The sequence below is a fragment of the Podospora pseudopauciseta genome, chromosome 1 (genome assembly GCF_035222475.1).
Source record: "Podospora pseudopauciseta strain CBS 411.78 chromosome 1, whole genome shotgun sequence".
NCBI lineage: Eukaryota > Fungi > Ascomycota > Sordariomycetes > Sordariales > Podosporaceae > Podospora > Podospora pseudopauciseta.
In genome coordinates this window covers 1,907,133-1,921,456 of record NC_085892.1, presented here as the reverse complement: position 1 = coordinate 1,921,456, position 14,324 = coordinate 1,907,133, and the positions used below count along the sequence as shown (strand labels likewise).

The window sequence follows — 14,324 nt, the reverse complement described above, 5'->3', positions numbered from 1 at the left end:
GAGCGCTTTTGAGGGACAAAGTGTAATGTCATCTCTTTCCGAAACATATCCAAGTATTTGAGATCGAAAACTACCCGCTACTCACGCATCCACTTCGCTCCATGGCCCGAGGTTGAACGCAAACTTGACCTCCTTTTCCCTGTCCACCTTGACCAACAAATCTTCCCTCACCCCCGGACCGCAGGCGGCCGTGCCTACCCCGGCGACCTTGTGATCTAGCCTAAGAAGCGTGGCATTCTCCTCCACCAAGTCGCACGGATGCTTTGCGTCCTGGATCGTCTTTGTCGAGTACCGCGACACAGCAAAATTACATGGCGCTTCCAGACCGCTGTCTCTGTTGTCGTATCCATATATACCGGGCTCCGCAAACAGCCCCGATCCGCCGCTGTAAGGGTTCACAATGGTAACCCACCGCGTGCCCATCCTGTTGCCGTTCTCTTGTGGGACGTCATAGGGTGTGTGTAGCTCTGAAACAGACTCTGCCGTCCAGATTCCCACCCGCTGGGCCGATCTTTTGTCGGGATATGACTCGCCCGGCCCGAGGCCGTGCCATTTGACCTTGTCCAGTTGCCTGGGGAGATACAGGTCGAGCCCGATGCGGGGCACGTGCTCAGGAGCGTAACCTGTGGCTTTCAGAGTAACGGCGATGCTGAGATTTCCCGACATTTCTATGGTGTAGGTAATTGTGGCATGGTAGCCCCAGTTGAGAACCGGAGGAGCCAGGAACACTGTAGACGTAACTATAACCTTCCTGAAGATCTTCTTGCCGTTCTCTCCTATGCAGTAATTATCTCCCCCAGCCACACTGACCGACCGGAGCTGACTGGTCATGGTGTCGACACCGAAACGCTTCCAGTATGGCACAGATAAGGCTTGATCATTGTCGGTAGGCGGACGCCAAAACGACGGCATAATGGCCGCGCCAGTTGTTGGATCAGGCTGCAGAAGCTTCTGACCTGCATGTGTCCAACTTGTAATGTACCCGGAAGTTTTGTCAAACACACAGGTGAAGCCGTAGCCGGTGATAACAGCCTCGGTCCGAGTGGTTTCAAAAGAAAGCCAGCCTCCGTCTTCGGCGTGAGGGCCCATAGAGTGCCCGTTAAAGAGGTGATGCTGAAACCATGCAACCTCGTGGCCGAGGGCTGCCCACGTAGTAGGTATCCTCAAAGCAAACGATATCGTGAGGTATACGTGGGGCTGGTGGCTATCCTTCCTCTTGCGCCAGACATGTACATCCTCAGGGATCGCGACTCGCACCGTTTCACCGGCTGGTATATGCGGGAGGTTCAAAATCCCGGAGGCCACGACACTCTCTCTAGACACCAGTTAGTCAAACTTGGGTAGGTGACAGCTTTGTACGAATGGTGCTTATCATACCTGATTTCTAACCTTTCGGCCTTGTAGGTGGCTGACAAATGGTTGAGATCGGAAAAGTCATATAGATTCGAAATGACCAGCTCATCTCCTTCAACAGTAACAGCAACAGGTTGGAACACTTTTTTGAGCTCCACCAGGCCCGGCGTTGGCTGATGAGCGCTGTTGACCAGACCGTCCATCACGAAAGTGCCGTCATTGGGTGTATCTCCAAAGTCACCGCCGTAACCGTAGTACTGCTTGCCATCGCTGCCCCGCTTGAAAAGCCCGTGATTAGCCCACTCCCAGATAAAACCGCCTTGCAGGCGAGGGTGAGTTCGAAACGCATGCTGATAATCTTCGAGCCCGCCCGGGCCGTTTCCCATTGCGTGGGCATACTCGCACAAAATCACAGGCTTCTGGTAGGTACCGTCCGGTTTGACGCCTCGTGTCTTGGCCAGCTCTATGAGCTTGTCGACAGTTGGGTACATGAACGAGTACATGTCTGCAGACTCAGCCTGGGCATCACCCTCATAGTGCACCAGCCGCCCGGGATCCAGGTGTGTGGCAAGGGTGTACATTGCTTTGTGATTCTGACCATAGAATGCCTCATTTCCAAGTGACCAAATGATGATAGATGGGTGGTTCTTGTCCCGGTGTATCATTTGCTCCATGCGATCCAGGTAGGCGGCCTTCCAACTTGGATTGTTGCTCGTGTATTCGGCGGCCTTTCCAAACGCCAGCTTTTTACGTTCTTCATAGTCCATTTCCTCAGGGATATCCTGTGGGCGAGCGACCGCGTCATAGAATCCATGACATTCGAGATCCGCCTCATCGATCACCCACAAACCAAGCTCATCCGCAATGTCGAACAGTTTTGGGTGGCTGGGGTAATGGCTGCATCGCAAAGCATTGATATTGTGCCTCTTCATGAGAAGCAAATCCTTTCGTATGAAGTCTACCGGAACTGCTCTTCCGAAAACGGGGTGATGGTCGTGTCTATTCACGCCACGAAACTGTATCGGCTGGCCATTAACGGATATCAACCCGTTCTTAAGCTCAACCTTGCGAAATCCGATTTTCTGACGGACCACAGCTGAAAAGGTGATAGGGACACCCCCCAGCCTGTTGAACTGTATCTCGACCAAGTAGAGATTGGGGGTTTCGGCGGTCCACTTCTTCGGATTGGTGATGGGAATGCTTAGCTCGATCGATCCGGTTGATCGAACCTCCTGATTCACTACAGCGATCGTGTCCTCTTCTGGTAGAGTTCTAACAATGACTGCCAAGTCGGCTAGGTCAACTGTCGTAAAAACGTCGATTGTGGCGTGCAGAATAGCGTCCCTGTACTCAGCATCTAGGTCGGTCCGAAGGAACCTGAGGATCAGAACGCAGAGTTTAGCCAATGCGACGCGGACAATATCGAGTGTGTCCAATGTACATACCAGTCTCGTATGTGACCGGCCCGCTCATAGAAGAGAAGATTCACGTCACGGTAGATTCCTAGGACCAAACAAAGTCAGCCACTATTCTTTCGTATCTTCAAAGGTCCCCATGGGAGATGGATGCACTGCTTACCAGAGAGCCACCACTGATCCTGATCTTCAATGTATGACCCGTCAGACCACTGGTAAACTTTGACGACCACTTCGTTGGGACCCTCCGTGTCCAGCAGCTTGGTTATATCCCACTCGGCAGGGTTCCGGGACCCTTGCGCATAGCCCACTTCCTTTTTGTTCAGCCACACATGATACGCACTGTCAACGCCATCAAACCTCAGACGCACTTGATAGTCGTGAAAACTTTCCGGAAGAAAGAATGACCTGCTATATGTGCCGGTTGGATTTTCCGAGGGCACCATGGGCGGGCAGACGGGAAACGGGTACTGAACGTTCGTGTAATGAGGCCTGCCATGGCCCTGAAGCTGCCAGTGACCAGGAACCTGAATGGTAGTCCAGCCCTCGGACGCAGCATGCGAGGTATTGGCGGTCGGATCGGGACTTTTCGAAGGATTCGAAGCGTAATGGAAGTTCCACTGGCCGTTGAGTGAGAGTCTTGCCGTGTCAAGGTTATGAGACCGTGGAGGAAGCGTGTTGCGGCGGAAGACTTTCTCATTGCAATAGTCGGGCAGGTCTTTCGCTGCCATGTTTGCTGCTTGGGGGCCCGTGTTTCCAAGCTGGAAAGAAGCCGCCCTTGTTGGAAGCTGGGACATTTTTCTAGACCCCCTCCAGCTAGATCCTCGAACTGTTTGGGAAGACGGGTTGCAATGGTGGTGGTGAGGGGTCTATTTGGGTTGAAATCGTGCCACGCGACGAACATATGCGGGGGATCTTCAGTGTCCCATTGTTGTTGTCCACAGATATCCCTCCAATCAGCTTCAACACGCAGCTGCCCCGTAAAACATCTTTTGACCAAGCATTGAAGAGGCCTGGTAGATTTAGGAAAGCGTTTGCTTGGTCCCCGCCAATACCAAGGCACTAAGGGCCTTATTTTGATCAGGCAACCTTTGATGATCTTTCTTGCCTTAGACAGGGACATAGAACAGACGTTTTCTTTGGAGATTTTGGTTAGCAAGAATGTATACAAGGAAACAAAACAGCTCCTCTAAAGATCAGGACAGGTATGGTGGTGGTGAGAGCTCAATGTTGGAGATGGCGGGGTTGATCTCAACAACGAATTCACCCATCCAATTACATCGGTCGGGGATATCGGAGCCGAACGGCAACGCACCTGCTCAGTAGGGGTAGGATAGGCGGGGGATACATAGACCAAATTTTAAGTTACACTGATACATCAAGCGCCGGCATTCAAACGAACAATGCCACCATAACATCATGCAAGGCAATATCCGGCCCATTAAAGCTTCAGATCTTCCGGCATCAAGACCATAATGAGATGTCCTGTGCGGGGAAGCTACCTAGGTAGCAGTGGTTTGATACCACATCAATGATACCACAATGAAAGTAAAAGCTTGACAAAAGCACTGCACATCCCGAAGAGTGGAAGTTCTTCTTTCACTGACCACCGTCGTTCTCCTAGAAGATTTGGCCTTTCCCATTGCTAACCTTGAAGAAATCCATTAGAGTTTGCCGACAATATGGCGGCGAGCACAAAGAAGGCGGCATCTTTCGCCGACCATCACGATGACAAGTTCCGCGACACCGACGTTGCCGTGCGGCTGGCCCACGATGTCGACGACACCAAATACTCCCCTTGGTCGGCAAAGATGGCACGTCTGTACCTTGTACTTGCAATAGCCTACCTCTGCGGATGTCTCAATGGCTACGATGGGAGCCTGATGGGCGGGCTGAACGGGATGAAGTCGTACCAACAGTACTTCAACATGTAAGATACATTCAGGTGGACTGTATGTGACACTCGCACCGCCGTACTGACTTCGAATCACCAGGAAAACAGCAGGATCGAGTACCGGCCTCGTCTTCGCCATGTACAACATCGGCTCCGTCGCAGCAGTCTTCTTCACTGGTCCCGTCAACGATTGGTTTGGGCGCCGCTGGGGCATGTTCACAGGGGCTATAATTATCATCATTGGTACTTGTGTTCAAGCACCGAGTACAACTCCCGGTCAATTCCTCGCTGGACGCTTCGTTCTCGGATTCGGGGTGAGCTTTTGCTGTGTTTCAGCACCGTGCTACGTGTCTGAAATGGCTCATCCGAAGTGGAGAGGTACTCTCACGGGCCTCTACAACTGCACGTGGTACATTGGGAGCATCATCGCCTCATGGACAGTCTACGGTTGCTCCTACATTGGCACGCTCGATGCTTGGCGCATTCCTATTTGGTGCCAGATGGTGACTTCTGGCTTAGTCTGTCTGGGTGTATTCTGGTTGCCAGAAAGTCCAAGATGGCTGGTGGCCCAAGACAGACACGAGGATGCACTCCACGTCTTGGCCGTTTACCATGGAGAAGGGCGGACCGATCACCCCATTGTCCAGTTACAAATCAAGGAGATGATGAACCAAATTTCCTCCGAGGCGTCCGATAAGAAATGGTACGATTATCATGAATTGTGGAACACTCATTCCGCACGACGGCGTCTGATTTGCGTTCTCGGGATGGGCATCTTTGGCCAGATCAGCGGCAATTCGTTGTCGTCTTATTACATGGTCACAATGCTGGAGTCCGCAGGTATTGTGCAAGAGCAGCGAGTGCTGGCGCTCAACGGTATCAACCCCGTGCTGTCGCTCTTCGGAGCTGTTCTTGGCGCTCGCATGTCAGACGTCATTGGCCGGCGAGCGCTGCTTCTCTACACGATTGTGTTTGCTTCTGTTTGCTTTGCCATCATCACAGGCACCAGCAAAATGGCTACTGATGATCCGACCCAAGTAGCAGCTGCCAACACCACCATCGCCTTCATCTTCATATTCGGAATTGTCTTCTCATTTGGTTGGACACCCCTTCAAAGCATGTACATTTCAGAGTGCCTTCCTACATCGACACGAGCCAAAGGAACCGCCGTTGGGAATTTCTCCTCGGCTGCTGCATCAACGATTTTGCAGTACGCTTCTGGCCCTGCCTTTGAGAAGATTGGTTATTACTTCTACTTGGTTTTTGTGTTCTGGGATCTTTTTGAGGCAGCATTCATCTACTTCCTGTTTCCAGAGACCAAAGACAGAACATTGGAGGAATTGGAAGAGGTGTTTTCTGCCCCTAACCCGGTCAAGAAGAGTTTGGAGAAGAGAAGTGCCCAAACTGTTCTCAACACGGTCGGCGCAAACCCAGCTTCGGAACTTGATCATGACCCTTAGGATTGTGAAACATGTAGGAGCCGAGCTGCTGGTGTTGCATGAGTATGTACCTAGGTACCTGGTTCTTGAACCATAATCTGACAGAGGAGTTGCACAAGAAAGCCTATAGGAGAGGTTTTGATACTAACATAATGTATACCTGTAGGGGAGGGAATGTGATTGTGCCGACTGGTTGTCAACTCTGGAACGGACCAAAATCCCCCGAGGTGATCAGGGTGCGCTTAAGGTTTTCGGAATATTTCTTCAATACCACCCAGGATAACAAGCGATTCTCGATTTACCCTTGCTATTCCCGCTTTCTCCGCAGCACATGCAAAATAAGCTTAAGGGCCCATATCTCCCCAGTTTCCAGTCCAAGACCCAGTTTTCTCCAACGTTACTAAGTGCTGGGATACCTCTTGGTCCGCTTCGGGGTGCATGAGTCCTCTGCAATCATGATCGACTACGTCCACGCAGGGGAACCTGCGAGGAAGAGGCTTCGTACATCCCATGCGGTGAGTGTTGACTGTCTTGCTTACTCCGCCAGCCTGGACTGATGAAGTGGAAGTGTGACCTGTGCCGAGCACGAAAAATCAGGTGAGATCCCCGATGTGTGGGTTCCAAACCCAGAGTAGAGACAGTTGCTCACAGGTTACGAAATTCAGATGCGATGGGAAAGATCCTTGCGTGGCATGTGCTTCGACCGAAAATGACTGCACATATGGCTCCGAGGCCAATTCGTCAGTAGCACTTTTTGCACAGCAGAACACTAGATGTTGGAAAAGCTGACAGTGTGAATCAAGGAGAGGGAAGAGCGACTTGATATTGGATGGAGTGTTACGTTTGGAAACCTTCATGCACAAAATGAACGCCAATCTCGTAGGTCTACTCGAGTCTCGGATGGGCAGACTTCGAGTCCATTTTTCTGACATGTTCCAGATGTCGCTGCAGTCAATGACAACCTCAACTCAAACGGCGTCAACACGAACCACAAGCTTCTCCAGCAGTCCTCTGAGTGACCTGCATACGCATCACCAAACACTCAGTCGTCAACGTACTAGAAGTATTGGCCAGTATGGGATGAGTCCGACAACTCCTACCCCCAACGAGCTCGAAAATGCAGTGCTCGAATCTTGGCACACATCGACGACTGAGTCCGTGTTGCACTGGCCACACTTTGATGCGTTTCCCAGTCTTCGACAGCATTACATACCAATCTTCGAGTTGGAAAGGTCGCGCCACCCGCTGAAAGTCAAAAGCCAGTGGTCTGACGATGCATCGTGCAATCTCCCGGAAGAAGAAATAGATGCATCCCTGGATGCCTTTTCCCAAAACTTCAACTTTTGGTACCCAACAATGTCACTGCATCAACTGGAAAAAACGAAGCAGACAATGCTGGGTGGTTGCCATGAAGAGGAGGACACGCCAGAGACTTGCCTAGCATTGTTGACGTTAGCATTGGGCTATGCGAGCAAGGTCACCTCGAGACTAGTGAACAGTCCACGGTCACCAGATTCGAAAGAGAAAGAAGAAAAGGCTTCTGCTCGCTCTAGGGGCGACCTCTTCTTTGAAAAAGCACTGAAAATGCTTTATGTGGCTCAAACTGATGTAAGCTCAACATCAGCTCAGTGTTTGTTCTTCACTGCGTAAGTGTGTCCTCCACTCATTTCAATCTCGCGCTGACTAAAGACCTGGGTTTGGCAGCATCTACTTTGCTTTCCTCCGGCGTCCTCTCCAAGCATGGCAGTGCATCTCGTCAGCATCGTCAAAATGCATGTTGCTGTTGTCCTACGCAGATTTAGTCCCCTCCACCTCGTCGCCTTACATACAGTCATCGAACACATACCTGCCAAGTCCAAGGAACGTCGGTGCTGAAGACGAGGAAAGAACAAAAAGAATCTTTTGGGCATGCTACATTCTCGAATCGGATTACCTAGCTGAGCTGTCCCACGTACCATTATCGGGCATTGCCAGAATTGAGTCTTCAGTCTCACTGCCGGTGGCCACGTATCACACCCATGAGTCACCCAAGGACGAGGAGCTGTCGTCGTTGTACTTCCTGGCATGCATTTCGATGAGACGGCTGCTGAATCGAGTACATCAGCTTTTATACGCAAAGGATACTGGTGCGGGGATGGACATCAATCGATTTCCCAGCGTGGTTGCGGAACTGGACCACCAGTTGGAGGAGTGGAGAGACGTTCTTCCTAGCGCTTTTACGTTTGAGGTGCCAGAAATCGACTCTAGGCGACAGCGGAAGCCGTCTGGCGAAATGACTGAACATGGGAGGTTTCTGAGGCAGAGATACCTGACTTGCCGAAGTGTGATATATCGACCGTAAGTTACGCCGCTTTTGTCTACTCTGGACGTCTCTCACTTTGTGATAGGTACCTGATGGGGATGATCAGCGGGCAGTCCCTCACTAATATCAATGACGGAATCGGGAACACCAGTCCTTCTGTATCACCGGACCAGGGCATCCTCGGCAATTGCAAGTCCTGTCTCGATGCCTGCCTCCTTCACATCCTCAATCTGCGAGGTTTTTCCCAAACAATCCTCGTAGACACCTGGATTTGTTCTCTGTCGTAAGTCACAACCGCTAGTCAGTATGCTCCAGCTAATACATCACTAGAATGGCCGGGGCAATGCTTGTCCTTCTTGCCGCATGTCAAGTGCCATCGTTACGCAACCTCATCGGACCAGAAGTCTTGGCTGCAGGACATCACCTTACCCAGTTGTTGGAGGGCTGGCAGGAAGTTGCTGGGGGACCAAATTCACCAAGCGTGGATCAAAGCGTCCATATTATTAAGGAGGCGGATGGGTTCATTCGGAATGTGTATAATCAAGATGGGTAAACCTTTGTCCTCGCTACGAGGTGGATCCACCTGGTGTAACCCCTGAATTACCCCTGAGTGGCCTGGACGCAAAAGGACCAGGGTTAGGGTCCTCCGGCGGCACGATCACTAAACATGGTTTCTTTCCATAGATTACAGTCAGCACCTGCAGCAATGACTACCTATCTACCCGCTGGCATTTTCAGTGTTCCAAGAGCTCATTCTAACAGCACGATAGCTTGTCATTGTTCCTCCCACTTGGGCTATCAGCTTTCCCCATCACGATCCGATTGTCCGCCACCTCAGCCTCCTATACTCTCCTCACCGTACTACTAGGGAACAACAGACATCAAACATCTTGCTAAGATTTGGGGATTAGTAGGTTGTAATGAGATAAAAAAGGTGTACCGAAAAATGCGGTTTAGGAAATACTAGAAAGATGTTTACTCAACACCCAACGTCATGACATCAGCTTGACGATTACCAGCCCGCACGTCCAATATATCCCTCCAACTTTTCGTCTCCATCCAGCAACCAAGCCGAAGTCCGCGGCTCAAGTGCGACAAACTGAGTAAGCACCTAATCGACAAGATAGATCCTATCCGACGACAAACACCAGAAACCCGCTCGCAATGGCCACCCTTTACAAAAGCCCCCATGCCCGCACCTTCATCTCCTCCTGCCTCCGCCTCCATCCGGTGCACCTCCGCAAACCTCTCAATTGCATCTCGGACTTCCAAGCATCGTTTCCATACCACTCGCCAACCCGACGGGATTTATCAACACTATCCACCATGTCCGCAATCAGTAACCTCCCTAAAACATTCCGGGCAGCTGTGCTCACGGGACTGAACCAGCCTCTGGAGCTGCAGTCCTTGCCCTTGATCCCCCCTGGTCCAGGCCAGATTCTAGTGAAGGTGCTGGCGTGTGGGATCTGCCACACTGATGCCTTCGTCGCGGCGGGGATAATCCCGACGTCGTTTCCAAGGATTTTGGGACACGAGATCATCGGGGAGGTTGCTGCGCTGGGAGAGGGGGTGAAGGGGTTTAGTCTTGGGGAGAGGGTCGGGGGCGGATGGCATGGTGGTAAGCATTTTTCTGCTGTGGTATTTTGTTGCGTCGTTCTTTCCTCTCGTTGATTGCTCTTTCCCTTACGGTCTTTGGTTGACGCTCCTTCCCTTCGGTGTCTTTCTTCTTCACGCTCCTTTCCTTTTGTGGCCCCCTTTCTCTTGTCGCTCCTTCCCTTTCTTTGTTCCTGCCAAATTTACTTTTCCCCATTGTGGAGGTTGTTATCTTGCCCTTTTTGCACATTTGTCACATTCTCACTTTAGCACATTACCCCATTTCATCCTTCTTGCCCCTCTCCATCACCCCCTTTTTCCCTATCTTGCCTCCTTCATTGACACCCCCCCCCCCCCACCCCCGCCTCCAGGCCACGACGGCACCTGCCCCTCCTGCGTCAAAGGCGCCCACCAGTACTGCGCCAACGAAGCCATCAACGGCGTCTCCATGAACGGCGGTTACGCGGAATACTGCCTCCTCCGCCACGAAGCCGTCTCGCGCATCCCCCTCGACGCCGACCCCGCCTCCACGGCTCCCTTCCTCTGCGCCGGCACGACCGTCTTCAACGCCCTCCGCCACAGCGGGATCATCCCCGGGGAGGAAGCCGTCGTTGCCGTCCAGGGCGTCGGAGGGTTGGGCCATCTGGCGGTGCAGTACTCCAAGGCTATGGGGTACAAGACTATCGGAGTCTCGACGGGGAGTGACAAGAAGGAGTTGGTGATGGGGGAGTTGGGGGCGGATGGGTATATCGATTCGCTGGTTGAGGATCCGGTGGAGAGGTTGCAGGAGATGGGAGGGGCGAAGGTGATTGTTAGTACGGCGCCTAGTGCGAAGGCTATTGGGGGGTTGCTGGGGGGGTTGGCGAATTTTGGGAGGATGGTGGTTTTGGCGCCGGTTGGCGGGGTGGAGTTTGATACTTTTTTGATGGTGACGAAGGCGGTCTCGGTTAGTGGGTGGTCGACGGGGACGGCGGTGGATGGGGAGGAGGCGGTGGCATTTGCGAAGAGGAATGGGGTGAGGTGTTTTGTCGAGAGGTTTGGGTTGGATAGGGTGAATGAGGCGTTTGAGGGGATGAAGGGGGGGAAGCCGAGGTTTAGGAATGTGTTGGTGATGGAATGAGGACGTGGTGGTTTCTTTGCCGCCGTAGGGTAATAGACACTGTTCAGTGTTGGCAATCTTATCCCAATAAGTCACTCCATATAGGCCCCTACTGCCGTTGTGGACCCAAACTGCCCGAAAGATACTCAGGGGTGAATAGCCGTGGAGCCAGTGACAACTCCCAGTGCCAGTCCTCATCCCATTCAGCGAGGTTTGGATCTCTGGTAACACAGCTTGAAGTTGTGAATCTTGCAAAAGGGAGGCAAAGCAGTTGTGGAAGTCTTCATGCCCAAGCTATTTATCGACATGATACTTTTAGATGAACGGGACAGTGATTCACAATTCAACAACTACTTGCTGCTCGACTCAAAAAGAGAGACGGCTACCCCCTATTTATGGCTGCTCTGCTTCGCATAATACTCAGCCACCCACTTCTTCACAATCAAAACAGACTGCTCCTGCACCTTGACAACCTCTGGGTTAGGCTTAATGTTGAGGTTCCCAAGCGCACGAGTGGTGAATGCGTCATCGCCGTGCACAGCATTCTTGATGAGGAAGACCGAAACGCTGTCGGTGGACTGCAGCACACCGCCTGTTCGGATTTCGCTGGACATGCTCGTTCCTCTCCAGGGGTCAAATTCACTAGATTCGGTGTCAGTATTCAGTACCGTTAAGCTGACAAAGAAGAAGGACAATCACGCACCCGCTCGTCCAGATCACACGCGTCGAGTTCCGCAGCCAGCCACCAGTCTCTTCGTTCAGAGTGGTAGGTGTCTTGCCCTTGGCGCTGCCATACTTCTCGCCATGTGTAGCCGGGAAGTGAAGCTCGCACTGTCTTTGCCAGTACTGAGCATCAATTTTTCGTGACACCATCGAGAGCGACTCCTTTGGTGCACCTGTGGCCCAGGATGCAATCGGCTCATTGCACAAGAACCAGTACCAGGTGCGCCAAGGGTTCCCGAGGGTTCTCGCAATGAAATAGGGATTCCACTCGTAGTGTGTGTTGAGGCACCAGAGGGGATCCTCTTGTCCCCAGGTGTTGAGATACTCGCAAGCTAGGGCAGTGTTAGCAGTCCTCCCTTCAAAGGGGATGTGCGGGTTCGTTACTTGACTGTCTGAAATTCATTCTAAAGTATGCAGCGTAGTTCCCGACAGAGCCAGGAACAGTTCCCAGAACGTCGTTTTCTTCCGACTCATTTGAGCCGACGATAGCATCGCACATCTCCAAGATATCGTGGTAACCGTTGGTTTCTTGCCAGTAGCGGAACGGCGTCGCAATAGCACTGCAAATGGTCAGCAAGGACACCCAAGAAGGAAGAGATGTGGCATACTAGGCAAAGTCGTCATCCTCAATCGGGAATGACGCGCCGAACAATAGCTTCAGCGCCTGCACTTCCGTCTCGTTCCGGTTCGAAGCCAGCAAGTACTTGTCGACATATTCTGAAACCTCATTCAACGCAACAGTGCAGCGTGTGTCTCCCCTGTAAGAATCGATTCCTTTTCGGATAGTGTCGTAGTAGTACCAGTTCTCGGTGTTTGCTTGCACGATAGCACTGCTAAGATGGAACGCGTAAAACACGCCAGGATAGGTGTGTTCAATCCAGCTGCCCAGCGTTGCCGCGTAGGATGTCCCAAACCAAAGCCACGGCACCTTGGTAGCCACACTTGTTTTGCCGTCTTCGAAAGGGAAGACAACATTCTGGGCAAAGTTGACCATGTCCATGGCTGCTTGGTCCATTGTGAGATACTGTAGAGTCTCGGCATCGAAGCCATCGTATGGCGAAGATCCGCCAAAGTATCGGTCTGGGGGACATAGTAAGTTAGCGAAGGCAGAAGAGACATTGTCAAATCAAAAGCTTACGCTCGATCACAACGGTTGCCGCCCCAATGGCCTGTGCGTATAATCCGGTCATGGTTGTGTTATCCAGAAAGCTGTAACCTCGGCTAGGCGTGATGGACCCCCAGATTGGGGTCTCGCCAGGAGTCATGAGAACCACGGGCGACCCGGGGCCTCCCCATTTGGCAGGGTTTACGCAATATAATTGCTGCCATGTTCCAAGCTCAGGGTTGCTGTGATCTATCGGTTGGGTGAACCACTCGCAAGATGCGCTGGCGCCAGCGGCCTGGATGACGTCTTGGGCAGACTTGGTCAGAACGTCCGGCACACCCTTGATTGATGCTCTCGGTGCAGCCCATGCTGCAAATGGGAGCACTGTATTCGTGGGTATCTTCATAGTGAAGGCTGACGTGGTTGGAGGCCAAATCAACACCAGAAAGCTCGCTGTGACATGACAGGTGCCGTGGGCTTTATCACCCTGTCAAAGGCCTTTGATGGAGAATATTCAAGTACCGAATGAAAGGGATCATTGTGGGGAGCAGTGTAACGCTATGGATGAAGACGATGGATAAGTTAGAAATGCATATGAAAAGTGCCTCTGATACGGCCATTATCGATAGTATGAGGCTAAATGCCAGGACCCTTCAGCTGTCTAGCCCACCTGTCAGTCAGGCCACAATAAGCAAACCAATCAATTTACATACCATCCACAGTTCTCTACCTCATTTATCTGCACGGTATTTGCCTTCCAGCCCGCTCATACTTACGCCTTGCAGATGCGGAGAGCACCACATGGTTCCCACATGTCGCCGATCCAGGATTTGGTCGGGGTCAAATTAAGCAGACGGCAATCTTGGTTGGCCCGGCTAAAGCTGTCAGTTGTGAGCAGCTAAGAGCTTGCTGCAGTCTTATTAAAGCAATCTGAATACCCTTATATCTCTGCTCCAATACGCCCATCTTGGCGCTTGGTCCTCTAGAGACAATCTACAAAGGAGGAGCTCGACCTGTTTGATATTCTCGTGCCGCGGCAGTTGCATTCTTCCTTGACTCGGAACTCTTTCCATGGTAAAGGTACCAGGAGACCAAGGTAAGTTGACTGATTGTCCCATGTGGCTCTTGGTTGGCGAGTCTGGGTCGGACGGTACTGGAGCGGGGAAGAAGGTGACAGCCCAGTTGAAGGCAACTACCGGGATCCAGAAATAAGGCGGTCAAATTGTATCGTAAGCTCATGGAAGAGCCAGGTCAGGGAATAACACCTGGAATATATACACAAAGCATGGAAAAAAAAAGATCATCAGTTTAAACCATCAAGGCGAAAGATACGGGACTGGTCTCAGGTCGCTGGCAGGTATGGGAGGCAGGTAGTGTGGATGGCGCGGCCTGACCCCCTCA

The 14,324-nt window shown here is 51.9% G+C and overlaps 5 protein-coding genes across 5 annotated transcripts; 3 read left to right on the top strand and 2 right to left on the bottom strand.

Annotated features, from left to right (window-relative positions):
- Positions 1 to 81: 81 nt before the first annotated feature.
- Positions 82 to 3,989, bottom strand: LAC4 (Beta-galactosidase (Lactase); the record flags this gene model as incomplete). The annotated part of the gene is made up of 4 exons (XM_062907083.1): positions 2,932 to 3,989; positions 2,799 to 2,856; positions 1,378 to 2,730; positions 82 to 1,315 (listed from the first exon to the last, which is right to left on the bottom strand). The coding sequence occupies exons 1-4, from the start codon at positions 3,563 to 3,565 to the stop codon at positions 82 to 84; spliced, it is 3,279 nt and encodes a 1,092-aa protein (XP_062769998.1). The 5' UTR covers positions 3,566 to 3,989.
- Positions 3,990 to 4,151: 162 nt separating this feature from the next.
- Positions 4,152 to 6,122, top strand: QC763_105170 (uncharacterized protein; the record flags this gene model as incomplete). The annotated part of the gene is made up of 3 exons (XM_062907082.1): positions 4,152 to 4,316; positions 4,426 to 4,698; positions 4,763 to 6,122. Exons 2-3 carry the CDS (start codon positions 4,451 to 4,453, stop codon positions 6,120 to 6,122), a joined length of 1,608 nt encoding a protein of 535 aa, XP_062769997.1. The 5' UTR covers positions 4,152 to 4,316; positions 4,426 to 4,450.
- Positions 6,123 to 6,556: 434 nt separating this feature from the next.
- Positions 6,557 to 8,956, top strand: QC763_105160 (uncharacterized protein; the record flags this gene model as incomplete). The annotated part of the gene is made up of 8 exons (XM_062907081.1): positions 6,557 to 6,616; positions 6,670 to 6,698; positions 6,767 to 6,841; positions 6,905 to 6,980; positions 7,041 to 7,747; positions 7,806 to 8,438; positions 8,489 to 8,686; positions 8,734 to 8,956. The coding sequence occupies 8 exons, from the start codon at positions 6,557 to 6,559 to the stop codon at positions 8,954 to 8,956; spliced, it is 2,001 nt and encodes a 666-aa protein (XP_062769996.1).
- A 348-nt stretch (positions 8,957 to 9,304) lies between these two features.
- QC763_105130 (uncharacterized protein) lies at positions 9,305 to 14,321 on the bottom strand. Its single transcript, XM_062907080.1, has 7 exons — positions 13,637 to 14,321; positions 12,957 to 13,584; positions 12,427 to 12,898; positions 12,203 to 12,378; positions 11,799 to 12,150; positions 10,179 to 11,737; positions 9,305 to 10,113 (listed from the first exon to the last, which is right to left on the bottom strand). The coding sequence occupies exons 2-6, from the start codon at positions 13,327 to 13,329 to the stop codon at positions 11,485 to 11,487; spliced, it is 1,626 nt and encodes a 541-aa protein (XP_062769994.1). The 5' UTR covers positions 13,330 to 13,584; positions 13,637 to 14,321; the 3' UTR covers positions 9,305 to 10,113; positions 10,179 to 11,484.
- Positions 9,568 to 11,192, top strand: QC763_0006230 (putative secondary metabolism biosynthetic enzyme; the record flags this gene model as incomplete). The annotated part of the gene is made up of 2 exons (XM_062905131.1): positions 9,568 to 10,021; positions 10,368 to 11,192. 2 exons carry the CDS (start codon positions 9,568 to 9,570, stop codon positions 11,114 to 11,116), a joined length of 1,203 nt encoding a protein of 400 aa, XP_062769995.1. The 3' UTR covers positions 11,117 to 11,192.
- Positions 14,322 to 14,324: the final 3 nt, after the last annotated feature.

Excerpts from the sequence above, each read along its gene's own strand:
- QC763_105130 (XM_062907080.1), bottom strand. The coding sequence starts at position 13,329 with ATGAAGATACCCACGAATACAGTGCTCCCATTTGCAGCATGGGCTGCA. Across the intron at positions 12,899-12,956 it reads GGCAACCGTTGTGATCGAGC|ACCGATACTTTGGCGGATCT; the intron begins GTAAGCTTTTGA and ends TATGTCCCCCAG. Across the intron at positions 12,379-12,426 it reads GAGGATGACGACTTTGCCTA|TGCTATTGCGACGCCGTTCC; the intron begins GTATGCCACATC and ends GACCATTTGCAG.